General features: G+C 41.9%; 3 protein-coding genes across 3 annotated transcripts; all 3 read right to left on the reverse strand.

Annotated features, from left to right (window-relative positions):
* Window positions 1-3,985: 3,985 nt before the first annotated feature.
* On the reverse strand, window positions 3,986-17,921 carry zbtb17 (zinc finger and BTB domain containing 17; the record flags this gene model as incomplete). The annotated part of the gene is made up of 12 exons (XM_080732810.1): window positions 3,986-4,849; window positions 5,400-5,489; window positions 6,019-6,282; window positions 11,377-11,507; window positions 12,967-13,087; window positions 13,196-13,312; window positions 13,452-13,539; window positions 14,328-14,628; window positions 16,286-16,428; window positions 16,980-17,251; window positions 17,365-17,454; window positions 17,618-17,921. 12 exons carry the CDS (start codon window positions 17,919-17,921, stop codon window positions 4,401-4,403), a joined length of 2,370 nt encoding a protein of 789 aa, XP_080588936.1. The 3' UTR covers window positions 3,986-4,400.
* An 864-nt stretch (window positions 17,922-18,785) lies between these two features.
* On the reverse strand, window positions 18,786-22,026 carry LOC308290898 (zinc finger and BTB domain-containing protein 17-like; the record flags this gene model as incomplete). Its single annotated transcript, XM_080732811.1, has 4 exons — window positions 21,939-22,026; window positions 19,707-19,960; window positions 18,914-19,102; window positions 18,786-18,817 (listed from the first exon to the last, which is right to left on the reverse strand). Exons 2-4 carry the CDS (start codon window positions 19,909-19,911, stop codon window positions 18,786-18,788), a joined length of 426 nt encoding a protein of 141 aa, XP_080588937.1. The 5' UTR covers window positions 19,912-19,960; window positions 21,939-22,026.
* Window positions 22,027-24,386: 2,360 nt separating this feature from the next.
* Window positions 24,387-27,202, reverse strand: hspb7 (heat shock protein family, member 7 (cardiovascular); the record flags this gene model as incomplete). The annotated part of the gene is made up of 3 exons (XM_080733474.1): window positions 24,387-24,566; window positions 25,015-25,139; window positions 27,037-27,202. The coding sequence occupies 3 exons, from the start codon at window positions 27,200-27,202 to the stop codon at window positions 24,387-24,389; spliced, it is 471 nt and encodes a 156-aa protein (XP_080589600.1).
* Window positions 27,203-27,620: the final 418 nt, after the last annotated feature.

The raw sequence follows: 27,620 nt of genomic DNA on the forward strand, positions 1-27,620 counted from the left end.
AGTCTAAATTTGGAATGAGTCATTTTTAGTCTTAACATTTATAACAGTTTAAATTACTTTAGACGTCTATAATTTAGGGCGAGTTAGTCTAGTGTTAACACTATATTTTAAAAGGTAATTTAACCTTAATCAAAGACATTTTAAAAGCTTAATAAAAAGGCTTAATTATCAAATATTTAACAGAACAGAAATGGTCAATAGAACGGTCTTAAGAGGTCCACAAAAACACAGTAGAGTGGGAGAGTTCAGTGAATCGATACAGTGACATTAACAATTAACAACCCACCGATCTGAATCAGCAGATAGCTAGTCTACCTATTCATACAGAGGTATGTTCAACAAAAACTGACAGTTCCCGAGCTGCGCTTGGGAATCAAGACAAGCTATAACCACAAACTGACTAAGGAGCACTCGTTTTAATCAGGCTGGCTAGAAAGCTCACGCCCTAGGTTAAAGCCAAACAAAACAACAAGCCGATTTAACAAACGCATGCTTGTATAGAAAACAAAACACAAAACTGTACCGAGAATAAGTAAACATCTGAAAAAAACAGACAAACGGAAAAATAGATTTAGAAAGTTAAGGTGTAGAAAACCACCTCGGAACTTCAAAAGACTTAAAAAGAATAACACGACCGATTTAATGACCAATCTGTAACAGGACTGTAGATAAAAAGTTATTTATAAGGCAAACCGGAACGCCGAAACAGTTCAACGGAATTTGGAATGTTGAGAAAACATTATTTAGGACGCATGTAGGGGCCTCATGGACAAGGTTAAATCATGGAAACAGCAGATCTACAATGATTAATTCGTAGTGAAAACAATTAAGATTTATAACAACTTAATCAAGTTTTGGTGTCTGAGCCTTTGACTTTCTGGGCCATATTAACCTAGCCTGACGGTTTGTGGGTTTGAAAGGACGAGCTGCGTTAGGCTGGGGGCACTGGGTCCAACAATGGCCGATTGTATAGCAGCTCCAGCAAACAGGGGTGCGAGGTGTATTACCTGGGTGGTGTCCTGGTCAGGGACGTGCTGGGCCCCTGATTCAGCCAGGGAAAAAGAGTTGGAGAGGCCCTCATTGCGTGCTATAGAGAGAGATCTCTCTCTATAGCACTGCTGCTACTCAAAGATTTGCCATTTCAGATCATGACAAGTGACAAGCCAGTGGGCCAATTACATGAGTTATATTTCGTCGTTGTCGGGTGGAAACCTTGTAGGCCTATGTCCAAAACCGTTTGTTTTATTTATCATTTAAAAAAGTAATTAAACTAGTGAAAACAGCCGATCTACAAGCACACAACGCCTCGCACCGCGAGGCGTTGTGTGCTTGTAGATCTGCTGTTTTTCACTACTTTTGTGCGACGGCCTTGTATGATGAAGCAGGGCTTTGCTTTGCGAAAAAATTTACACGTTTGAAACTTGGAGATACAAGGTTTCTGCCCGACAGTAACGATTTACTTTGATGGCCGCCCTGCCCCCAAAATGGAACAAAGGCCGACATTTTATTTTAAATTCTTTCCTAATGGCCGGCCTGGACCGGCCGGGAATGAACCGGCCGTTCGGGAGTTGTCCCGCTTTTCCCAATGGCCAGCACGTCCCTGGTCCTGGTTGTATCTGCTGTCGGCTTGCCTCGGATTTGAGTGACCATCCTGGAGGTCCACCGACAGCAGGTTCAATCAGGTCCACAGCTTGAGAAAGTGGAGAAGGGGTAATTTTAGTTCTGTCAAGTAACACCTCATCATCATCATCAGCACTTTCAAGAAGTGACTTGTCAATTTTATTAATAGGTCCCTGTCTGAGGGGACGTCCAGTGCGTGGCATGGGTCTGTTTTTGGAATCCACTGAGTGGGATGTGTGAGGCGGGGAATGAGAATTCCCCATAATGTCAACAGTAAAATATAAAGGATTAATAAAAAGTAATTACAAATGTTATAATGTTAAAATAATTATATAATGAATGGTGTCTCTAGGCCTACTGTAATTCCCCTATGTTGGCACAGACAATATGATAGGATGTGTCCGGGCAATTTATGTGTTTAATCTTACTGAAGTGAAGGTAAAATAGACAATGAGCGATACTAAAACATTATTTAGCCTTGTCCAACTCCCTGAAATATCAAAAATTGAAACAATAATTCAAACTGAGAAGCGACTTGTTGCGTAGATAACTGAAGAAAACAATATACTTATCTTAAAATAATATTCCGGTCACCGATGGTGCATAAAGATCCGTCCTCGGACCGTGGAGCATGCAATCAGAAAACCATGTGTCCAGCGGTCCAGTGGCGGATGTCCAAGCAGGGAATGTTAAATAAATTGTACTGTTGTCAAAATAATAACCTCGTCTGAAAACACAGTAAACTTCCAAACTCACAGCTGGTTCTTTGATACGTATTGTAACACCGACCCACCGTGGGGGAGAGAAAGTGTCTCCTCACCCGGACAGTCAACGTTACATTAGTATGCGGCGACGTAGGACCATTTTGATTGAAATATTATTTGTAAACAACAACACCTTCTTATTCCCATATGAGATACAATAATCCATCACACAGAAATAAGACAGGAGAGTGATCAGAGTGAGAATGGAATGTTTACTATGGAGAGAGAGTATTCAAGACAAAGGTACAACAGAATAATCAATGGTTCGTGCTCTCTCTGACAAATTATGTTTTGACATGAGTATAAGTATGGTCATTTCATCAGTCAATGGATGACGTTTCAACAGTTAATAGGATATGTTTCTTGTCCACAAATCACAAGACAAAGAGTCCATATACAGGGTTCCTGGGGGAAGATGTCCTTGCTGGTGTCTGGATGACACAAGCTGAGCCAAAACAATTCTCATTGTTTTAGGTACTGGCTCCAGGCAGTTGATAAGGCCTGATTTCTACCAGACGGAGACCTTGTGTGTGTACTGTAACATGACATTTTATGACACAGTCACTGTGCCTTAAACTTCAGGTGGTCATCAATATGTATTGATAAAAAGATGATATGAACCATAACAAAATACCTATCAGTAGCTATTGCAAAGTCTGTGTTTGGAACAAATGCATGAGATAAATGCAGTAGTACAATGTAATGTTATGGCAAAATATTCAATTTTTATTTGCATTTCAAAGATGTACAAACAGGGCTAGGAGTACACTTGATTCTGCCTATCTGTGGATTAGTTACAGTAGGTGTGGTATAATTTCACAATCATTTTCAGGAAGGAACCAACATGTAAATACATCTTTGCTAGGGACACATAAATAAATACATAACAGCAACATCCAAAAAAAGAGGGAAAAGTCAATTATTCTGGACACGATTTGGAGTGAACATAATGTTAGCAAGTTTTTTTTAAGTTAAGCTTACTACGCAAGAGCTCTTTGAAGGACACATAACAAAACAAATCAACATGCACAGCATTTACAATGTCTGCCAGTGCCAGCACATGCTCATGACAAGACATCTGGAGTAATATACAGTACATGGCCTCTGTACACGGATTTCCATGAAAATACTTTCAACCGAGTATTTGAACCATTTGAAGAAAATAAATGAAGAAAATAACATCGGACATTCCTTCTTTGTGATTCGATCTACCCTTTTATATTGTTGAATTAGCTTATGTCAAAGTCTCTATTTCAGTATACAAAATAAATACACTAAGTTACGGTATAACAACTAACTTTGGAAAGAACCTAGGAGTCTGTGCCATCATGAATCAATATATCTATATGTATATCTTTTTGTATGTGTTTTTGAAAATGTTGTGTTTTATTTTAGATTAGTGTAGAGACACAGGAAACCAAGGGCAGAGCGAGAGTGAGAGGATAGACATGCGAGACAAGACGGGGTCAGATTCGAACTAAGGTTATTGAAATGATAAACTAAATACAAAAGAAAGGGTTTACAAAAAACGATATCTAACTGAAACGGCATTGTGTGTTTACAAAACTAAAAAACTAAAATCAAAGAGCAATCTGGCACTAGTATCTTTGGGTGGATATAACATAATTATTTTTTAACCTTTCTGATTCTCACCCAATATCCCCATTATAGTTACAAAAAAAGGACCTTTCAAAGCAAACTAAACTAACTAGCAAACCCACCTTAAAAACGAATTAAAACAAAAAATCGAATTAAAAACAAAAAGTAAAAACTACAAAATAATAAAACTCTTGTAACATATTGTAATAATAACCTTGATTCAAACTTGGATCCTCACGCCCAAAAGGGGTAATAATGGTCTGTGCATGACTGATTGAGCCACAAGGCAGACACCTCTTAATCAATAATATTTGCCAAACCACAGAAATCGCTCATTCCATTTACTACCCCACTCTGCGGTTTGAATTGTCTCTTTTCCCCTATATACTTCAACGTTTCTTTTAACACTGTGCTTCTCTATGACACTATAACACTCTCACACTCCATCACCTCTTCTGTTTGCTGCTCTTTCTCAGTGACTGCAGTGTCATCGTTCCCTCCTGTCCTGGGCTCAGTTCCCATTCCCTCCATGTCCTCCTCCTGGGGCTCTCCCTCTTCTCTCCCATCTCCTTGGATCTCTTCCACTGTCTCTCCCTCACCTTCCTCTTCCACCGCTACTTCCTGGGTGCGGAAGATGAGCTCCCCTCCTTGGATGACCTGTGCAGTGGTGGATTGCCAGGTTGCGGCGGCATCCCCCTCAGCAGTGGCAGCAGCAGCTGCTGTGGTGTACTGGTAAAAGTCAGAGTCTGCCTGGAACATGACCAAGGCCTGAGCTGTGTGGATGCGTACGTGCTGAGCGAGAGAACTGGCGTCCAGGAACTTGTCACCACACGAGTCACAGCCAAGCAGGATATGAGTGTTGGGGTCTATGTGGGGATAAATAAGCAACGAAAGAAAGAAAGTCATCAATTACTATTAGATACAGTACATCAATAAACAAGCTAATTTGGTGGGGGTTATTTATTGTCACGTGATATATAATAATTACATGTTTGAGTCCATACTTATGTTGCTCAAAGGGACACTATGACTTTTGATATGCATTTTCAGTTCAATCAAAAAATATATTTAAACAATATTTATGTTGCAACCTATGCTGACAGAGGAAATTCTTCATCTGTCTGTTTCAGCATCTCTCTGTGGTCCTACAATTCCCATGATTTCGTAGGCAAGCCAAGCACTGGCCTAGCACAGCCATACATTCATTAAATCAACCTGATTCATAATTTCTTAAGTCAACATCACAACGTACAATGACCACGTCACGGCTACTGAGGTTAGTGGCTAAAAGACGGGAAGTAAAGGTTTTAGTTTTCACATTCACTGAATTTACTCCAGTGTTATTACTGGCTGTCAACTATGCATACTAGGGTTCAAATGGTTGAGGTGGAGTCAGGTTGTTTCCCTACAACTCACCTGCTTCTTGCACCTTCTCCACAGCCTTGGTGATTTCGGCTTTCAAAGCCTCCGTTTCGTCTGCAGACACGGAGGTAGCCACTGGAACCACTGTGCATGGACAGATTGCAAGAGAGTAAGTAAAACTGCACACATACACACACAAAGAAGGGCGACTCATCTCGTCACCCAAAAGTACATGTCATGATCATGTAGCAGGATGGCGTTGTCTCCCACTCTGCCCATTCTCCTCCCACTCATCTGTGTGCTGATTGTTACCAGCAGTATTAAGGCAGAACTCCGTCTCCACGAAAGGTGCCTCTTTTGTGTCTTTTTATCCTGTTGAAATGCTATTCAATGTTCTTACATTTTGTATATCACGTGAATAAAGTGGATTACAAGCTCACAACTTGTGACGCGTTGTGAGCTTGTAGATCATTTTTTGGCAAAGGCATTTGATAGAGAGTGAAAAAAAAAAGTATATTATAAGTACCTTTTACCAATTATAGAGGGTTTAAGTGGAACTGGATATGCAGCTCGACAAATAAAAGGTACGATTATCGTGAGTGTTTTTAATCACAATAAACGATAATATCGCATATCGTCCCATCCCTATAACACACACACACACACGTCTGACCTGTAAGCTGTGTTACAGCACTGGCAGCCAGGGCCTCTGTTGCTAGGGTGACGATGTCTTCCGTGGTCACCGTGACGATGTTGATCTCACTGTCGGAGGTGGACGCACCGGCATAGCCGTCCACACACTCGTCCATGTCACTCCCGGTGACCACCAGCCGCTTCATGCCGGCCCTGCCCTGGTGGACGGTCTTGACGTGAGAGCGCAGGTTGTCCACGCGGTTGAACCCTCGCCCGCATTTGTCACACAGAAAAGGTTTCTCTCCTGAGCGAGGAGGAGAGTTTTTGCTAGATCAGTTCATTCTGTTACAGACGGAGAGAGAGCAATGTTGTCTACAGATTGTACTGTAAATGTATTCCAGATTAGCAAATTACGTTTGCGTCATCTTTCATGATGCCAAAGGTCTTAAAAATGAAGACTATTATTTAGTATGCACCAATCACTTTCAGTGTGTTGTTAGAAGTGTGTAATATGAAAATGACTTCTACAGTACATGTCTGCATGCAACCCTCAAGCATCATATTTAGAGACGTTCCTCTGTTCCCAAGCTTTATGCACTACAATGGCTCATCCTAATTATTCATAAAATCAGATTGTCTGGTTGAATGACAATAATTAAACCAGTGTCAACCTTTTGAGGGGCAGTATATACATTTTAAATGTAATTGTATAAAGCCTGCAGTGTCTAAATATATAGCCTATGGAAACTACAGTACTGTATGTGTATCCCTGTCCAAAAATATGTACCGGTAAGTACTGTTTGAACAGGGTACTTACATACAGGGATACATCCTCAATGTTTAATGACAGGATAATAACCTGAATTATTAAATAAAGTATAAAATAATTACATCAGATATAATTGGGGTGAATATTACCCTCTTCCCTCTAATTTCAGGCTTTCAGCGCAATTGTCAGGGGGGATTTTTGCCCTTGGCTCTTGCATACAACATAGAAGAGTCAGTGATCTTAAAGCAATATTCCACTTAAAAATCATCTATTCTGGCGTTTGGTATTCAGTATTTAGATATTTAGACACGCCATTTTAACCATGATAGATAGATTCATCAAAAACACCCGTCCTTGGTTCTGGTGACTCATACTGCCCTCATAATATTTTAGGGGGCCGTGATCTTTCAATTACTTTTTTTATTAGTGGCCAAGGCCACGAAGTGGCAAATGGCCACTTATTGATATTGGACTTCATCTTTTTCTTCCGCCACTTTTTCTCTAGCGGCTAGACCGTGCAGTCGCTTTTTACGAAACTCGCAGTATGGCAGAGGACTATGCCAAACGGCTAAAACGCGAAGCTCGCAACAATCGGCCAAAGGGTGGCGCTGTAGGAAGCCTTTGAAAAATGCCAACTTTGAACTGGTGTAGCTCATGCCCTGTTTCAGGTACAGCAATGAAACCTGTATACACTTATGCGTCTCCTCATGCCGAACAACTTTTATGCTCTGACTTTTGACCTCTGACCTTTACCTCTCCCACAATTTTGAATTATATGAAAAACAGTCAAAATCTATCTCCTCCTGGGATTTTCGCGTAACGTGCGCAAAACTTTTTTTTACATGAACTTTGGACCAATACGGTTAGATATGTCTCGGCGGATTTCTTTTAAAGCGAAACATTATTTTGTAATAATTCACTCTATATTGCAGTTTTATGCAAATTATTCTTCTGCCTCTAAATCATACTTGCAAAGTGACACGTTCATGGCATTTGGCAAATATGTAGAGGGTTAGTCCAAATATCACTGAAAGCAATCTTACTCGAATTGGCCAAAGGGGGGCGCTATACGAAGCGTTTGAAAACTCAAACTTTAAAGGGGCATAAGTCATGCCTCGTTTCGTTTGAAGACATGCAACTTGGTTACATGTGTGCCTTGACTCAAGCGGAAGCCATCCGTGTCTTTGTTAAGTACGCTCCGTCCTTAGATTTTCTGCCATTTTGAGCAGTTTGTAAAACACTTAAACCCGCTTTTATTCCGGAACTTTTGCGTCACGTGCACGGAACTTTTTTTACATGAACTTTGGACCAAATCTGTCAGATCGGATTTTTTTAAAATGTAAACATGCTTTTTTATTAATTCAATGAATATTGCAAGTTTTATGCAAATTATTCTTCTGCCTCTAAAACATACATGCAAAGTAAAATTTTCATGATGAACTACTGTAGAGGGTTAGTCCAAATATCACTGAAACCAATCTTACCACAATTGGCCAAAGGGGGGCGCTATATCATTTTGAAAGAAGGCGTCAAGTACATTACATGAAACTTTTTCTTTTTTCTTTTCTTTAAAAAAAAAAAAGACAGGTCAATTATGTGTGACTGCCGTAGTGTAGTGGTCAGTGCCTGTGCCCGGAATACGGATGGTTGTCAGTTCAAATCCCACATTGGGTTGAGTTGATGTTAACATCCTGGATGCCCATGGCATGTGCATATGTCAAACTCTTTAATGTTGACATGTCTGATCTAACTCCAGATCACGTTCATGTTTAAAATGAGCCCCACAACTACTGTAGAGGGTTAGTCCAAATATCACTGAAACCAATCTTACCCCAATTGGCCAAAGGGGGGCGCTATATCATTTTGAAAGAAGGCGTCAAGTACATTACATGGAACTTTTTCTTTTTTCTTTTCTTTTTAAAAAAAAATGACAGGTCCATTATGTGTGACTGCCGTAGTGTAGTGGTCAGTGCCTGTGCCTGGTATACGGATGGTTGGCAGTTCAAACTCCGTGTCGGGTTGAGTTGATGTTAACATCCTGGATGCCCATGGCATGTGCATGTGTCAAACTCTTTAATGTTGACACGTCTGATCTAACTCCAGATCACGTTCATGTTTAAAATGAGCCCTTCTCTACCGGCCGTTTTTTTTCTGTTCTGAGTAAAAGAAAATATGATCACTCGAAAATGTCAGAAATACTCACTCATTACATTGATTTCACCCCAAGCCTCCAAAATATAAAAAAGAAATCAATAAAATCAAGGCACTCAGCCGACATAGAACTTTTTTTTTTTAAACAAACATGGTTAACAGATCCTGTGGCTGCCTAGTGTAGTGGTCAGGGCATATGCCTTTCATGCAGAAGCTCGTTGGATCGAATCCCGCCTGGGGTTTGTATAAGCATAAAACCATGACATTTGGTAGACTTTACAGTTTGGTTCCTTGAACAATGTCTGATATGGAGCCTTCCTAAAAATGTCCCCCAACCCCCCTTGATGCGTATTTTAATATCCGCCATTACTAAATAATGTATTTTGCATCATAAATCCTGAAACAAGCATTATAATACAAACTGTCATGTCTACACCTATGTTGTGATTTTCAAGGATTGCAATGATATCATGTACCAGCTCCAGTGGCCTAGTGGTTTGAGTGTCTGCTAGGAGATCCGGGTTCAAACCCGGGTCGCGTCATACCAAAGATTCTAAAAAATGGGACCCAGTGCCTCCCTGCTTGAAACTCAGCATCAAGGGTTGGATTGGGGGTAACTCCCTGCGACATACTAGCGTCATGTCCAGGGGGTGTACTTGTACATCAAGCTGCCTTACGCTACAGAAACAGGAGATAGGCTCCTGCCCTATGAGATTCATAGCCCGGCCGATTCATATGGTCTTCATAGCTCAGCAAGGCTTACTATGTACATCATCAAACTGTCCAGGTGCATAGTATCACAGTTTATTTTATGTCTGTTGCATATAGGCCTACAGTCTTTTGCATACATGTTGTGTAGAGGCCAATTTGTGCTTTTACCTATAACCACCGATTAGTGTAAAACTTTGTATGCACACTTCCCAGAGGCCTAGGAAAAACCTGTGCCCTGCATTTTTCACATCTGCCATTTATAGCGCCACCAGAAGGCCGACTTACAGTATGTAAAACACATTCTTCGATATTACTCCTTCAGGTTTTATCCGAAAATCACACAAATCAGTACACAGTATCTCTACAGTGATGTAATCATGACAGATTTGTCAGATATCATATCTATACTATAATTTTGCGAATGTCTGAGTGAGTGAGTGAGTGTCTGTCTGTCACAGCGTTTCTCCTCGTTGGCTGGAGCAATTGATCTGAAATCGCATCACCATCAGCATATGAACACACCTGACATAACTGTGAAGCCCGTTTGTCACTTTCACAAATCGTATGCTGTATATTAGCATTTTTATGGTGTATCTACTATCTATTCTGCATCTAGCTTGAGGCGCACCTATTCTGCATCTAGCATGAGGCAAAATGTTTAACCAGCTCTGTGTGTGTGTGTGTGTGTGTGTGTGTGTGTGTGTGTGTGTGTGTGTGTGTGTGTGTGTGTGCAGGCGGGTGGGCGGGCGGGCTGGGGGGGGGGGGGGGGACAGTATCTCTGTAGCCATTAAACGAAACGGGTTTCTTACATTGATGCTCCTACATCATGCAAGCACCAGTTAAAGTTACTTTCCATCCCTCATATACTGTGTGCACAGTGCACATCCCATAACCCACACACTGCACATCATTTTGGAGCTCATATCTTTGAACGGGTAAGGGCTAGTTCTATCTAATTGGCTAACATTGAATTCCAAGGTTTGCAGGATTGCTCCTTTTTGAACAAAATGTCTCAAACGCAGCCTGCTATGTGTGTGAGATTTTGCACACACATTCCCACTAGGCCAAGGAACAGATGCCACCCTTCTCACATTGGCCTGTTATAGCGCCACCAGCGGGTCAAGTTTTGCAAAACACATTTTTGGAACAAAATGCTTCAAATCCCGCATGCAGCGTCCGATTGCCGTGAAAGGCCCAAGAACACGTGGCACCCTTTTCACTTTGGCCTATTATAGAGTCACCACTAGGCCAAAAAAAAACCTACCTGACCTGCCGGAGTCCTGTTCGGAAGAACACTGCTTCTAGTTTTTCTTTGATGTCTTCTTTGCTTTACCTTGATGCCTTTTTGCTTTCCTGCTTTTTATGCCTTGGCCACTTTATCGCTGCTTGCAGCTATATTTTATTTTTAATATTTAAATTTAAAATAAAATACAATAACAAAATAAATGGAAAAAGTAATGGAAAAAACATGGCCCTGTATTGGGAGGGCATATCAGTCACGTGGCAGTAAGGTTGGGTGTTTTCGATTAATCTAATATGGTTAAAATGGAGTTTGAAGTTAAAATGGGTTTATAGGATAAATCGAATATCAAATATCTAAATACTGAATCGAGCAACTTAAAAATAGCCCGAGTAGATGATAAAAACACAATCTTTTTTTGAAAGTGAAATATCCGTGTTCACAGTTGTTGTACAGGTAATTTCTCCAGACATTTAAACGTATCCATACAAGCTTAAACATGACTGGCCATATCATTACTGCAGTACCTGTGTGAATAATGATGTGCTTGGAGAGGTCTCCCACGTTGACAAATGCCTTGTTGCACATCTGGCACTTGTGTGGACGGATGTTGTCATGATGGCGAATATGATTGGCAAGTTGACTAGACTGGACAAACCTGTCCAATGAGAGAAGAAGAGGAGGTGTCTCATTCTTGGTCTACTTCAATGGTTTTCAACAGGGCGTCCGGGACCCCTAGGGGGTCCCCAGAGTTACTATAGGCCCTATAGTAAAAAAAAAAAAAGATTTGGAGGACCCCCTATAGTATAGGGGGTCCTCCAAATCTTTTTGTGATAGAAACCTTTTTCATAATAACCACTTTTTATATTAACCACTTGAACCCTAGTGTCCTAGTGAACTTTAGCCAAAAATAGCAGATCTACAAGCTCACAACTTGTGAGCTTGTAGATCGGCTATTTTTGGCAAAGAGGTTTGGTGTAGAGGGGGAAAAGAGCACACTAAGTACATAGTGAAAGGTCAAGTTTATTAAGTATTGACGGTTCAAGTGGTTAAATATCTGAAAACACAAATTGACATGAATCCAAAATACACAGATGATTGTGCTGTCAAACAATGAAACTATGGAATATATGAAAGGTTGTGGGGGTCCCTGCTTCATCTCTTTCTCAACTAAGGGGTCCTTGGCCTGAAAACGTTGAAGACCCCTGGTCTACTTTATTTGTACAGAGTCATGATTGGGGAACCAAAGCACTTGTTCAAAAATAGCTGCTCTACAAGCCCATGTGTCACCATCTGACACTTTCTAACGCCTTCTTAGTGTATTTTCTTTTGACATTTCTTTGACAGGCCCAAAATAGGGACGCCAGGGTTAAAGCGGTTAACTGCCATACTCCGTTATAAAAATAAATTGGAAAGCCTCATGTGTTCTAGAGAGACTTTCAAGGAATTTTGAGGTTGTGATAATTTGTCACTGTAAATTACAGTCATTTGTGGACTTGTATTCCTTGGGTAAAACCTCAGTTTTACAGCGCTGCCAAAGACTAAGCCATTTAGCTCAGGGTTTATTCCTATATATCTTTGTCTCCTCAATAGTAGACCAATCACAGCTCATGCTATGTCTGTGACATTACAAAATGGACAAAAAACCTGGTGAAGTCAAACCAAGTGTGACAGTTGGAACGTAGCTGATAATCTATGCATGTAAATCCTGTTGATCTCTTAATCAACATTGTGCTTGTGAACTAATACACGCACACACACACTATGTGAGTCTATGTGTTATTATTGAAAGCTAAGGCCAAACTGAACAGAGAGGCCAAACATTCATAGACTATGTATCTCTCTTCCTGTATTTTATAACACTTGTGTATTCCCTTGGGTGAGAAAGTGCCGGCGCACTGGAGTCGGCGGCTTCAAATCAGCTATGAAGTAGAGGGGCTTGGCAGACAGTGCGGCATGCGAGTGTGGCAAGCTGGAGCAGTCTGCTAAACACATAATTAACACCTTGTGCAAATCACCTTCGGAGGCCAGTCTCTTCCAATTGGGACCAGAGACAAGGGCGTGGCTACACAATACTAAGTTGGACATTTGAGGATGAAACATGAGAAGAATCTGACCTTTTGCCACAGCGATCGCAAACGTAGGGTTTCTCTCCTGTGTGCTGGCGGACATGGGCAATAAGCGAGCTGGCCTGGGTGAAGGCCTTGCCACAGACAACACACAAACAGGGCTTCTCTCCTGCAAAGATGAATTACGGTGTCAGAGTGGAATGCAAGACCTTTGTTGATACTAATGCAAAAAGTGACTGGATAACATTTGAATCTTGACAAATGGAATGCGAAGTACCTGTGTGGATGCGTTCATGTCTTTGCAGGGCCCCGGGGTCAGCAAAAGCTCTCTGACAGTGCATGCAGGTATAGGGCTTCTCACCGCTATGAACACGCAAATGTCTCTTCAGGTTTCCTAAAAAAGTAAAGAAATAATAATAATAAACAGATGGTCAAGTACGACTGCTTTTGCAATTTATATATCCTTCTGCAGGTGCCACTTTCTTCTCCTTTTCTTGATGAACACATATTCTGCTCTTTACACCAAATCTTACCTGAAGTGGTAAACTGTTTCCCACACTCTTTGCATTTGAGAGGACCGTCTGCTATATGAATTTTCAAGTGAGCCTTCAGATTCCCTATCTGCAAAAAAAAAAAACATCACATAAATAACCAGATATGGGAATATATATTGAAACATTCCCATCAAGAACATACAATCAATTAATTCATGTTAACTGATTTTTAATTTAACTAACGTGACATAATTTAAAGCACAGATATACGGGTACACATTATTGTGTATTATTATTTTATGCTTTAACTATTGAAAAATAGCAGATCTACAAGCTCACAGCGCGGCACTGAGTGCCGCGCTGCGAGCTTGTAGATCTGCTATTTTTGAAAAATCGCGAAGATTAGAATTTTGACCCGATTCTATAAGTGTCTTTTGAATCCTTCTAAGATCTTTTGAAAAAACCTATGTTTCTATGTCAGCAATCTGGCCAGCCATCGTCAAAGAAAAGGTCCTTTTCACTTAACTGGAGCTCAGTTAGTCTGTTCTTGAGAGACTCCTATGTCAGTGGTTCTAAAACCTTTTCATGTGAAGGACCCCCAAAATGATATTTATTTGGCCACGGACCCCCATCTCAAAATATTTAGTTCCAGGGACCACCCAGAAGCAAAATTTGAGTTACAAACGTTCGCTTTGAAAATACATATATTCAAAGATTTGCACACATTTTCACGTCTTTTTCAAAAATAGCAGATCTACAAGCTCGCAGCGCGGCACTCGGTGCCACACTGTGAGCTTGTACCGGTATATCTGCTATTTTTCATTGGTTAAAGCATTCAATAATTCTAGGCCTAAATGGGTTAACTAAATGTTAAGATCTAATGGCACAGTGAGCTCCATCGGTTTGACCTCTGACCTGGTTGAAGCGCTTGTCACAGTGCGGGCATTTGTTCCCCTTGTTGGTGTCGTGTGTCTCCAGGTGTCGCATCTTGGCCGTGGGGTCGGAGAAGGCCCTCTCGCAGAAGTCGCAGTGATATGGCTTCTCGCCGCTATGCACCAGCTGGTGGCGCTTCAGATTGCCGGACGTGGTGAAGAGCTTGCCGCACTCTTCGCAGCTGTAACGTGCTTCGCCTGTATGGCGCTTGCGATGCAGGTTGAGCAGGCTGATCTGACGGTAGCTCTTGCCGCAGGTGGAGCAGCAGAATGGTTTCAGTGGACTTTAGGAGACAACGACAAGTGATTATGATTATTATCTGCTGTTTGATGTACAAAAAAAACTCAACTTTTCTTTCTCCAGATCAGTCAATAACCTGGATGGCTAAACCCTTGTACGGCTACACTTTACAAACTGTAGAAAAAGTGCACCACTACAGAGACTAGGGCATACATAGGCCCCCACCTTCGCTTAATGCGGCCCGCAGGTTAATACCGGAATACTGATATATTATTGATTTCAGCTGTGTCAATTCCAAACATGACCTGCTTTAATTCTGTCAGTCTATATCAGTAGCTTAATGACTAGAAGTATAAATGTATTTTTTTATGTCCAATGTATTTGTATTTAGGTACATATAACTAAATGCGTTTGAAATTAAATAAAAATGTTACATTTCAGGATTCCAATTAAAAAATAACAAAAATGATTCAGGATTCCAATTCAAAAGAAGCAAAAATAGCCGATCTACAAGCTCAAAGCGCATCGCAGCGCGATGCGTTTTGAGCTTGTAGATCTGCTATTTGTGCTTCTTTTGTATGAGATATGACAAAGTAGGACATAGCAATATGCATTGTGGCCCTCTGGAGAGAAGGTGGAAATATAGTGGCCCTCGCCATCATCAAAGTTGCCCACCCCTGAACTAGGGGTTTGAGTGCTCAGCTGTGCTTCTGGCTTGGCAGGCGCTCTGACGAACACAACTGCCCATGTTCGCACTCACAGGAGGTGGGGAACTTGAACCATTTTCCTGAACTAGTGACTCCTACGGGCTGGTCAGCAGGGAGCCTAACTGGGAGTGATAGAATGTTACTTTGCATGCGTTACTGTATGTCCTCCTGGTGAAACTCCCAACTTACAGCAGGTGAAAAGAAGCGTAACGTGCTTGCCTACACCTTCCCAAACTAACAAATTAAGTAGGGGTCAGCAGCTACAAGAGATTGAAAAATACAAGGGGAAGTGGGAATTGGCAGAACGCATAAACTGGGAGGAAAAAAGGGGAAAACATCAAATAATTGAGAAAAACTGGAATAAAAAAAAACAACATGGGATTCAATTCCAGCAAATAACATGCTGTGTAAACCATCGTTTTCAGCAAGGAATGCAGGGATCCCTAACAACGTCTTATGAAAAACACTAGTTCTATAGGGCAGTGGTTCTCAACCTGTGGGACGGGACCCCCAGGGGGGTCCCCAAATTATTTGGGGGGGGTCTCCAGATTATTAACTTAATGTGGAACATTGTTTTCTCATTCAACAGTAAATAAACCAACATAAAGTTTAAGTGTATAGAGGGTATCTGAACATTCCTAAAGTGACAATTTAAGTACTTTTTAATACCTCTAAAATGACAAATTAAACATTGGTCAAATTGTAAAATATTAGGGGCAAAATTGTGAAAATAGACGATCTACATGCTCACAACGCCTCGCGTTGCGAGGCGTTGTGAGCATGTAACACGAGGCGTTGTGAGCATGTAGATCTGCTATTTTCACAATAGAACCGTGTTATAAAAATGTAATGCCTCAACTGTTAGTGCTCGTAAGGGTGCGGGGGTCCCCTGTCAAAATATGATTATTTTGGGGGTCGCCTGAAAAGGTTGAGGACCACTGCTATAGGGTACCTACTGTATGAATTGGAAGGTTGATTAAAACAAGCCCAAACCTGTGTGTTTTTTCATGTGCTTTGCAGGCTGCAGGGTCAGAGAAAGCCTTGTGACAGTCACGACAGCTGAAGGGCTTCTCCCCTGTGTGGATGCGGATGTGCCTCTTGAAATTGCCCGTGTGAGTGAACTTCTTCCCGCAGTCCTGGAAAAGAAGCCGGCGTTAGAATGCCCAGGTTATTAACAATTATCTGTCTCTAAGCCAGTGTTTCTCAACCACTGAGCCTGGGGACCTTTGGTGTGCCCCTGAGAAGGGTCAAGTGTGCCCCTTGAAACTGCTTGAAAGCCAGTATTGTATTTATCATTTTAAAAATGATTTAAACTAGTGAAAACAGCAGATCTACAAGCACACAACACCTAGTGAAAACAGCAGATCTACAAGCACACAACGCCTTGCGGTGCGAGGCGTTGTGTGCTTGTAGATCTGCTGTTTTCACTACTGTTGTGCGACAGCCTTGTATGATGAAGCAGAGCTTTACTTTGCGAAGAAACTTACAAATGTGAAACTTGGAGATACAAAGTTTCTTCCCGACAGTGACGATATTTACACCCCCGTATTATGTTCGTGTGCCCATGGATTCTTAGGACATGAAAAGTGTGCCCATGCAGATTTTTTTTTGAGAAACACTGCTCTAAGTCATTGTCGAACAGATCGAGTCATCATTCACACATGCATGCAGTAAATGCAGTCCTCACCTCACATTTGTGAGTCACAGAGCTGTAAGGCTTGGACTCCGACCGGCTGCTGGCGGCTCCCGTCTGTCCCAGCCTCTGCTCTCGTCCGCTACCTGAATCCTCGGTCTCCGTTAGGTCGTCGAGGTCCTCGTCTTCCCCTCCGTCCACCTCGTCATCGGCCTCCCCCCCAGCTGCGTCCTCCATGCTGTCCTCTTCTTCCGCTGATGCCGCCTCCCCTAAGGCCTCCGCTTTCCTTTCCTCCTTCTGCACGCTTTCCTCGTCCGAGTCATTGTCTACGAAGGTGAGCATATGGAGAGATATAAAACGGACACACACCCTGGCCCCTCTAGTCACCTTCTCACTGAAATGCTGTTCAAGGACTTTGAATAGTTAACGACAGTCTCACCGGCTGGGAAGTTCCGTCGAGGAGCTCTTCTAATTCTCCTCCCTCGAGAGCTCATGTAGGATGACCTGCCTGCCGCCTTAACTGGCGATTCTGGTATAAAATAACAAATAAAATAACAAAGGTTTAGCTTGTCATACCAACTATTATCTCGCTATGAGATATATAATAGTCATGGGCGTATATACAAATCTCTATATGTACTGTATATGATATATAAATGTCACATAATGAAAGCAGGTAGTGGAATACTGACTGGGTGTGTAGTCGGCGTCTGAGGGGTCATCCTGAAATTCAGGAACATCTTTTGCCACAGTTTCTTCTGTGTTGTCTGTGGTTGTTTTGTTTTGTGCAGGGGAGGTGGCACTTTTTGGAGGTCGTCCTCGTCCTGAGTGAGTTCTAACGGGGGTGCTGGGAGCAGCCTGTGGTGGATCACTAACAGGCTCCTCTTTCAAAACTTCTTGAATGACTTCGGAAGCTTCGTTCTCTGTGACTGGAGTTTCATCTACTCGCGTGGCCTCCTCTGACAGCTCATTCTCCAGTTGACGCTCCCCTTCCATGTTTTCTTTTGTTGTGTAAAGAAAGTGAGAAAATACAAAATAAATGGAATTGGAATGGAATTAGAGCCTTCTCTATTCCATAACACATAGATGAGAACATTAACGATCCTTTATTTGAATTCATGGGACAAAAAGGGCTAAATTACAACCTGAAAGATCAATGCATTTGGAAGACATCTGATCTGATGGCATAGCCTAAACGGTACAGGTCAGGTGGACACTAGGGACATCTCGATTTTCTATTTTGTCTTAAATGTTACAAAATAAAATATTAGAAAAATGGTCTTAAGTAAAAGAAAGTATGCGATCATTACATGCTTAAACATTCGACAAGTAAGGCTAGGGCTCCACCAAAATGACGGCGTCATGCCGGCGTCGGACGCCGTCAAAAAATGAACCGGGGCAAATTTGAGCGTCCGACGCAGACGTTGACGTCGGCAGTGGAGCACCCTTCATTGATTAAAACGGGAGCGTTCCCAGCGTTAACGTTGACGCGACGCTCGACGCGCCCGGTGGACCCGGGGGGTAAGGTCTAATATTTGTACAAATGCCACAAAACCTGTATATCCATGGATATACAGGATACATTTATTTTTTAATGTAGCAGAAGCTCTGGACGGAGATAATTATTAGGGACAAGCAATATTGGGCATTCTGTGCATGTAACGTAGTTGTAGCTAATATGTTTAATACTGGGTGTGTTCGATTTGGTGTGCCAATGTGCAAGCATAGACAATACTGCAGTGCTGACTACAGTCTATGCTTCAATGTTTTTGTACATCGGCACACCCATGGCTCTGGGCACACCTACTGTAAATCTCTTAACGCACCAATTATCAATTTTATTAACTGCAGCTGTGTTATTTACTGGCCTGTCATGTCTTTATCCTTCAAACCTGTACAGGCACCACAAAATCAGACATGGTTTCACGTCCCCTGAGGATTTTACTGTGTGTGTAATGTCAAAACATTTTTTTGACGCCTCCACTCACCAGCAGTAGTAGGATCCGGTGCTGCCAAGGAAGCGGGGGCTTGTGGCACGGCTACAGACTGGTAGGCAGAGCAAGCATTTACGATCTCCTGCATCTGGAGAAAGTGGGCGACAGCCACCACATCGTCCACGTTCTGCGGACTTAGACTCAACTTGGCGGTGTACATGAACTCTAAAACTTGGCCCAAACCTGCAATAATAAACACACACGCAACAGCACAAGAGGTTCGATTACACACGTCACTGTGAATAGTTGCAAGATAAGTTGTGTTAAGGTGATATTGATAGAATCTACAGCAAGGGTCTTCAACAGGGGGTCCTCAGAGTTACTATAGGGGGTCCTCCAAATCTTTGTGTGATAGAAACTTTTTTCTCCTTTTTTATATTGACAACTTGAACCAAGGGTCCTGAGAACTTTAGCCAAAAATAGCAGATCTACAAGCTCACAACGCCTAGAGGTTTGGTGTAGAGGGGGAAAAGAGCAGACTAAGTACATAGTGAAAGGTCAACTTTTTTAAGTATTGATGGTTCAAGTGGTTAAATATCTGAAAACACAAATTGACATGAATCCAAAATACACTGATGATGCTGTCAAACGATATGGAAAACTATATGGAATCTTTGAAAAGGTTGTGGGGGTCCCTGCTTCATCTCTCTCTCAACTAAGGGGTCCTTGGTCTGAAAACGTTGAAGACCCCTGATCTACAACTTTCCTTTCATCTCTGTCTCTGCTGGGACAGAAACGTCATTCTTCTCACATGCATGGTCTCCGCAACCTAATCCAAGGTCCTTACCTGCTGCATTGCTGATGTCCAAATGCACCACATCCTTCTGGTCCAGAAAGAGAGTGCGGAAGTATGCGCTGCAGGCTGCCAGCACGGCCTTGTGGGCCTTGAAGTCCACTCCGTCAACCACAAAGGTACAGTCACACAGCAGGCCCTGCTGCCGCTGATGGTTGAGCTGCTCCAGAACCTTCCCGCTGTGCCACGGGAACTCCATCCTCCTGGGGGTTTTGGACTAGTCTGATCAGCAGGATGGTTCTGTAGACCTGTTGACAGTCAAGAAGTGGGATGTTGTACCGGTCAAAATGTTGTCTCATTATTAGTCAATGATTATTACTGGACAATTCACCATTACTAGGCCTACTATTATTATTAATATTATTTATATATTTTGTGTATGATATTTTTGGGGGCTTTATCTGCCTTTTTGAAAGTACCAGTGGAGATGGATGACAGGAAATGGGGAGAGAGAGATACACAGTAAAGGTCGTCGGGATCGGGATTCAAACCCTCGACACGCTGTCAGGCTGGATTGTCAGCCTATATGTGGTATGCGCCTGGGCCGCTAGGCCAGCGGGCTCCCCCAATGTCTAAGTAATATATTTCCAAGATCCAAAGAACTGTTGAAAATGTATACTGTAAATGAATGTATTTATGTAGAGACCACCTATTGTCTTTACCATTATATTGCTGTCTGTTTAGTGCTATGCCAATGGCTCTCAAACGTTTTCCTCCAAACTCCAAACCATATTTGACTGCAGACTCACATCTGCAAATATTTTGTGCCAGGGACGAGAAGATTTGATTTTTTCAAAATTGTTCATGAATTGTTCAAATTCTGATGTGACTAATATCCACACTATAAAATAGGGTTAAAGTGTTTAGACTGTGCCTCTTTTTGGACACTGTCGATCCTCCTCCAGGAAGCTGGGGGTCCCCAGACCCCCAGTTTAAGCACTTGTGTAATATACAATGGTACTTGTCTGTTTGTTATGTATGTGAACACACAACAAAGTCAATAAACGGGACAATAAAGTCTCAGCTGTAAACGATGTTAGAACATCTTGATCATTTTACAAAGCACATTATGCAGGCATTGACACTAAGGGTTGCCCACTTGCCCCTGGAAGGTAAATGAAACTTTCGGGCAGGTGGAGTTTGCTTTCAGGTTGCCTGACCGGGCCAGTGCTTGAGAGGGAGGGAATGCAGCCATCTATAAGCAAAACAAAATCTGTCTAAACACCTGAATCTTGCCTGAGTGATACAAATATAACCCATAGTCATCTATGTAGGTATTTGGCATAAATAGCTCCAGAAAGTAAAACAAAAAGTGTTAAACTGAACGGTAATTCAAATTTTATCTATCATTTTATAATGGTTGATTTACTTTTCGGGCAAGTTGGGCATGACCTTTGGGCAAGTAGAACATGACCTGTACTTGCTCGAGGGACAAGTGCCTCTGAGACCTTAGTGTCAACCCCTGTAGCCTATATGAATTAGAGATTTTGACAAACAGCCTAATTGGCTTGCCTTAAATCTATTTATTACTTTGGAGATACATTGTTAAATAACTGTCAAGTTAAATGAGTATGCTCATATACATACATCTAGAATGGCTGTGATTGCATACATTTAATTTGGAATACATGAGATGTATGCAATATCACAGCTATTCTAGGGCTAGATCTTCTAGATCTAGACGGTCATACAACAGTCTTGAACCAAGGCTAATCGACCCCTCTCATCACTTCTTGCAACAATTTATTCAAGGTTTAAAACAGATTGAAGATGGAAATAAATTAATTTAATATCAGAAAAGATAACTAATAATTAAATTGTATTATTAAATTGTATTCACAGTCTAACGTGATAGTGATCATTAGCAAACAGGTTAATAATTATACTTTTACTTTAACACAACTGATGTCACAGTCACACAACTGATGCACCGATGTCAGAATACAAGCAACGAGCGTCGATGAGCATTTTGACATTTCAGGACGCAACCAACGCTCCTCCACTTTGAACAATTTTGGTTTGACAATGCAACGGATTGATTACAATTCCTCAATCCTTGTGCCTTTTCTATCAGGGATTAATGTAGTGTGCCTGGGCGCTGCATGCAGTGGAGCAACAAGATGGCGCGTTCTGACACAGGGCCTTTCATTATCCCTGTCGTTTTATAGCCTCCTTCTCCCCCTCGGCTTAAAACGCCATTTTAATCGAGACGAGCTTCAGAATTACCTCTTTATAATCGTAGCTTTCTGTTCACCACGGCTTCGGGTGCTCTCTATCACACGTTGTTGTTACAGCTGTTTTTTCCACGGTCGTTGGAATAAAGTCAATCGAGTTTTTCGGCGATCGATCTTGCCCCACAGACGCAATCCACCGCCATCTTCCACTCTCTGATCGATTGATAGTGGCCGAATGGATATTGGGTGGGTATGGTTTAAACCCCATAGCTCGGAGGGTTGGCCGTGTCGTGATTGGCTAGTTGGTTGTCTGGGAGACAATATTTTCTCTGCGTGCATCTATCCTGCATCTAGCTATCCTGCATCTAGCAAGACCCAAATTCAGAGTGAAATATTTGTTTCAGGGGTTCCCTGGCCTGGAACACAATATTTTGAGATGGGTGTCCGATTCTACAAATGTATATTCTCTAGTCCATACGTTTTCGGAATAAACGAGTTGTTCTCAAACTTTGTCATGTCAAGGACCCCCAAAATGATATGTATTTTGCCGCGGACCCCCATCTAAAAATATTTTGTTCCAGGAACCCCCAGAAGCAAAGATTATTTAGCCTGCCTCAAGCTAAAGTCACACGCATTTTCTCCTATGTAACTTCTGACATAAATGTTCTGTCTTGAAAGTTACTGCAATAATATATTAATTTTTAGTTTTTGGACTAAATGTATAGTGATTTTTGTCTCGCACAACCATTTATGTGCTCAAATGAATTACTATTTTCTTGAATGTCTGTCACGAGCCAGGACAACAACCAACTAGCCAATCATAGCGCGACTCTCCGGGCTATGGGATTGATTCAGTTTATACGTTTCTTTAGCACGCGTGATGCAAACGATAACCACGGGATGGCGCAGTTGGCAAGGCTCACAGGCTCACGGCACAGACAACACAGACCTATCCTGGTTTAAAACAAACAAAACATTAAACAACTTATTCACAGAATAGATAAATATAGAACCATATCACCCATGTTCAACCCATCTTTATAGGCCTATATATACCTATAATTTGTTCTCACTAATATTCATTATTATAAGCCATTATTGTAGTGTCTCAGAGGAGGGTTTTGTGCACTTCAGAAAACTCGGTGACACCATCTCTCACCATTTCTCCTCCAAAAATAGTTATTAATTAAAAAAGATGAAGGTTGCCTTTTCTATTAGCTTGAAATCCCCATGATGTCATTGGCTTCTTTCTGAACTGTTCATAGCCAATTATCCCACCCCATTTGATCATAGAACAGAATGGAACACAATTTATTATATGTAGGCTACCTAACATTAACTCCCTCCCATTCCCCAGTATGGGAACGTGATTACAATTTGACTCCCAGTAACAGGTTATGTTCAGAGAAGACCACAGGTTCCATCCAAAAAGGAAACATTTATTCACACAGGAACACAACTAATATACAATACATTATTAAGCAACCATATTTTAGGGAAGTGAAGTAAGTCCTAAGAAGTGAGATACACTTTTCTAAATCAGAAATACTGTATAGCAAGCTAACTTTGTACCAAGTGTTTGAAGTATACTCACATCTTAATACATTTGTGTGTGTGTGTGTGTGTGTGTGTGTGTGTGTGTGTGTGTGTGTGTGTGTGTGTGTGTGTGTGTGTTTTTTTAGCTCAAGACCCTAGATAAATCCCATCTCCCAGGACCCTTACAAGAATACATTATGAACTAGAAAGCTGCAATTGGAAATTACAAGTGTGGTTGCAGTTGACACTAATGGGGAGCCAATCCTATAGTTAAGCCAATCAGATAGGGGGAAAAGGATGACATCACGATTTGAAGGTATTGTGATGTCCATATATGGACATACTGTGTCAGTCTCGTGGTCTATGATGTCAGCCATCTCCATATTTGGGAAAAGTTAACATTTTAATTAAAGTCAATGGAGAAAATTAATTCACAAATATATTTATATCAATTAAACTATAATATATAACGTATCTCTTAGCAAAATGCACCATGCGTGTCCCGATGAAGCCGGTCGATTTGACATATGGCACAAGTGCGAGGAGTAGCGCAGCAAAAAAATGTTTACTTGGAAGATAAGTACTCCACACTAATAACCACCAAGGGCACGGTCACACCTACGTTTAATTCTACCTATGAGGGCGAATTCTGCCAATGCTTTTCCTCTTTGGTGTGACCTTTGCCCTAAGGTTTGTTTGCAGAAATCCGCAGATGGCAGCAAACCGCTCCATTCCCATTGAAATGCTTTGGCATAGGTAGAATAAAAGTGCGGTGTGACTGTGCCCTAAAGCCCTATTTAACAGTGAAACGTTGTTTGGGAAATACCATCATAAAACACAAGGCCAACACAACAGCTTAATGTACAACAGTGTTGTTGGAGAAGACAGGAAGTACAGGAAGTAGCATACAAAACACGGGAAGTGAGGGGATTGGGAGCTTGTGGTGGGAATGTCAGGTCCCTCTTTATATCTTGATCTCTGTTCGGAAGGTCTGCGTGAGCTCATGTTTGGCCGGGTGTCTGCGCGCCATGACCGTCAGCGTTCCCTCGGTGCCCAGGGATGATGTCACCGAGGTGGGGTCCACGTCCTCGGGCAGTTGACACTTGTGAGTGAAAGTGTTCATCACCGAGCCATCCTGAGCCAGCTGTCAAGAAGCAGACACGATGCTATTATCACATGACATATCAATGCTATTATCACATGACATATCACAGAAAGACACAATGCTATTATCACATGACATATGACAGGCACGACATCAAAGGGGGCGTGAGCCCCTGCCCTTTTATCTGTCTGTAAAAAGTGCCCTCTCCAGACCATCAGTTGGAGCTTTTACTCAAGTGAAACATTTGAGTACGTTTTCCACCTCTGCTGACCTTGACCTTGACCATCCTGTAGTAGGAGTTACTACCACAGTGACAAAGAATGTCAACCCCTATTATCTGCGGTGGTGGGCAGGAACCCAAGTCCCATTTTGACATGTTCTTTTTAAAAGATGAGAAATTATACAGCAAACACCAGCTTTGACGGTAACATTCTCAATTCACATTGATAAAATACAAAATACAAACATGTATTTAATGGTTGCCTACCTTTTCTGCACGGACTTCTATCTGGTTATTGGAGGTGGTAACGATGACATCTTCAGGAGAGAAGTCTCGGACATCCACTGTGAACTGGTAAGAGTCTCCCAGAGTCTTGATATTCCCTCCTGGACCTGGAAAGAAAGAAGTGAACATTTATGAAAATGATGTACAGTATTGTCCTGCAATTCTATGTGATTATAGTTGTTTTATAATGACCACATCATTCCTGGCATCTACATTTGTATCATTCTTTCAAAAATAGCAAATTTACAAGTTCACCACCTGTCGTAACACGACTTGTAGAGCTTGTAGATCTGCTATTTTCAAGTAGCCAAAGTATAAAATCGGGCTTAAGTGGTTAACTCCCATTTAAATTCCATCCTGTGAGGATCAGACAAAATCATTAACTTTTTTAACTGTTGGTTAAAAGTTCAAACACAGTCTGTGTGTTGTTGCATTGATTTGTTGAAGGCTTGTTACAGGCAAGCACAGTCACACACATGACCATTCGTTAAACCTTCATTGGAGTGAAACGTCTCTCAAGGTTAATGATAAAGGGGTGTGCCGGTAGCAGCTGGCTACATGCCGCTACATTGCCCCGTCTATAAGCAAAAGATGTTTATTTTAACCACTTAAGTCCTATTTTATACTTTGTCGTAGGACATCAAAGCATAACATAGAACATCTTGGACATTTATCAAAGTTTCCCCCATATCATACATATTTTTGCCTTTTTAATTTTGTGTCATCGCATAGCTTGCTAACAGAAACAATACATTGGAACTGCCCATTCCAAAGTGTTGCCTGGCCAGTGACGTCTGTTGAAAAATGGTTTCAGGCACATACCACCAAAACTAGACATGAGCGTGTGTGTGTGTGTGTGTCTGTACAGTGGTCACCAAGCAACCATCTGGTTTACGTATGCAGTAATCATCCCAGTCATTCTCAGTGTGTGAAGTCACCTCACTGGCAATGAGTCCAGCATTCCCTGGTTTCTGTGTGTGTGTGTGTGTGTGTGTGTGTGTGTGTGTGTGTGTGTGTGTGTATGTGTGTGCATTTGTGTGTGTGTGTGTGTGTGTGTGTGTGTGTGTGTGTGTGTGTGTGTGTGTGTGTGTGTGTGTGTGTGTGTGCGCGCGCGTGTGCAATCTGTGCATCCATGCGTGCACGCATGCACGAGCATTTCCCCCACACTCACCCTTCTCTTTTCTCTCCAGCACCTAAGGGCATAGCACTGAAGGCACTAAAATATCCTGTTCTGCCTCGCTGCTACTGAACCCAAACCCAGCCCACCCCTCCCCTCCTTTTTTGCCTTTTCCAACCCCTGCGGAGAAACCACAACATTGTACACTTGGTAAGAGAGGCACTCAGCCCCATTGAAAGTTCAAATGTCACACTAGTATGAATTCATAAGTGGCTGCCCACAGAGTTCACACAGAGTCTCACTAACTGCTCACATTAACCACTAAGCACTATTTCAAAAACGGTTTATCTACAAGCTCACAACACACTTTGTGAGCTTGTAGATATTTTTACTATTTTTGAAAGTGTGTTAACATTTTGAATTAGACCTACATACAGTATATATGTATATATATATATTGTAATAATTAAACTTTTCTTTACATTATTTTTTTTTACTTTAATGACACATCCAAAGTAGGGATGCCAGAAAGTGGTTAAAGCCACAGTTATGGATCACACACAGCACTGCGCAATTTGTTATTTTATATGTGCTATAAAAACATATTTGCCTTGGACATATTTTGTTCCATGGCTGCACAGAACAATCCTGAGTGTTAAGTTATTCTGGAAGTTAAATAATGTACCCTCGACACAGCATAATGCAGTCTGTTGACAGCAAACAGAGTCCCATTGTGCTAACCAACATCTTATGTGACCAGAAACAGCCGTCTCCTCTACAGGCAGTGCTTTTAAGCTGTCACTTCAGCCTGCAGTTTCCATCACTTTTTAACACTGTATTATGTGTGCCTCACAGTGGTGCCAGAGAGGAATCAGTGGCGGACTTACTGGAGAATCCCAAGGCGTCAGTCCCGGGCCTCATGAAGGACCCGAAGTCGTCTGCAAACAGTCCTCTGCTCTTCTCCATGTAGGGGTTGCACGAGGATGAGGACGAAGAGGAGGTCTGGTGGAAACTGCGCTCCGATCGGTAGGCAGAGGAGTTGGTCCCGCTCATGGATGGCTGTGAGTGAAGGTGAGCGCGGGAGGAGAGTTCCCACTTGGAGGAGGAAGGAGAGCGAGCAGAGAGAGGCAGGCGAGGGGAGCTGGCTGTTCTTGATGCTGCTCCAGAGAGTCTCACTCACTTCAGCCTCAGATGATGGATGGGGCCTGATGCTGGACGCGTCCCGTCTCCTCCTAGCTCACTGCTGTTCTTTTAGTAGCTGAGTGTTCTTTTTCAAACCTCCGATTTGTGTTGTGTGAGATTGTTTTCCTTTTAACCGATTTGCTTTTATTATCGTCCCACTTTCAATGTCTGTTCTTTCTTTTAGTGTGTGTGAGTGTTTTCTCTGTGTGTGTTGGTCTTTGTGTGTGACTGCATCTGTAAGCAGTCATCCAGTACTCTTATATATTGTATAGTTTTTTTCTTTTTTTTT

This window comes from Nannobrachium achirus, assembly GCF_963921795.1.
Source record: "Nannobrachium achirus genome assembly, chromosome: 9".
In the NCBI taxonomy this organism is placed as follows: domain Eukaryota; kingdom Metazoa; phylum Chordata; class Actinopteri; order Myctophiformes; family Myctophidae; genus Nannobrachium; species Nannobrachium achirus.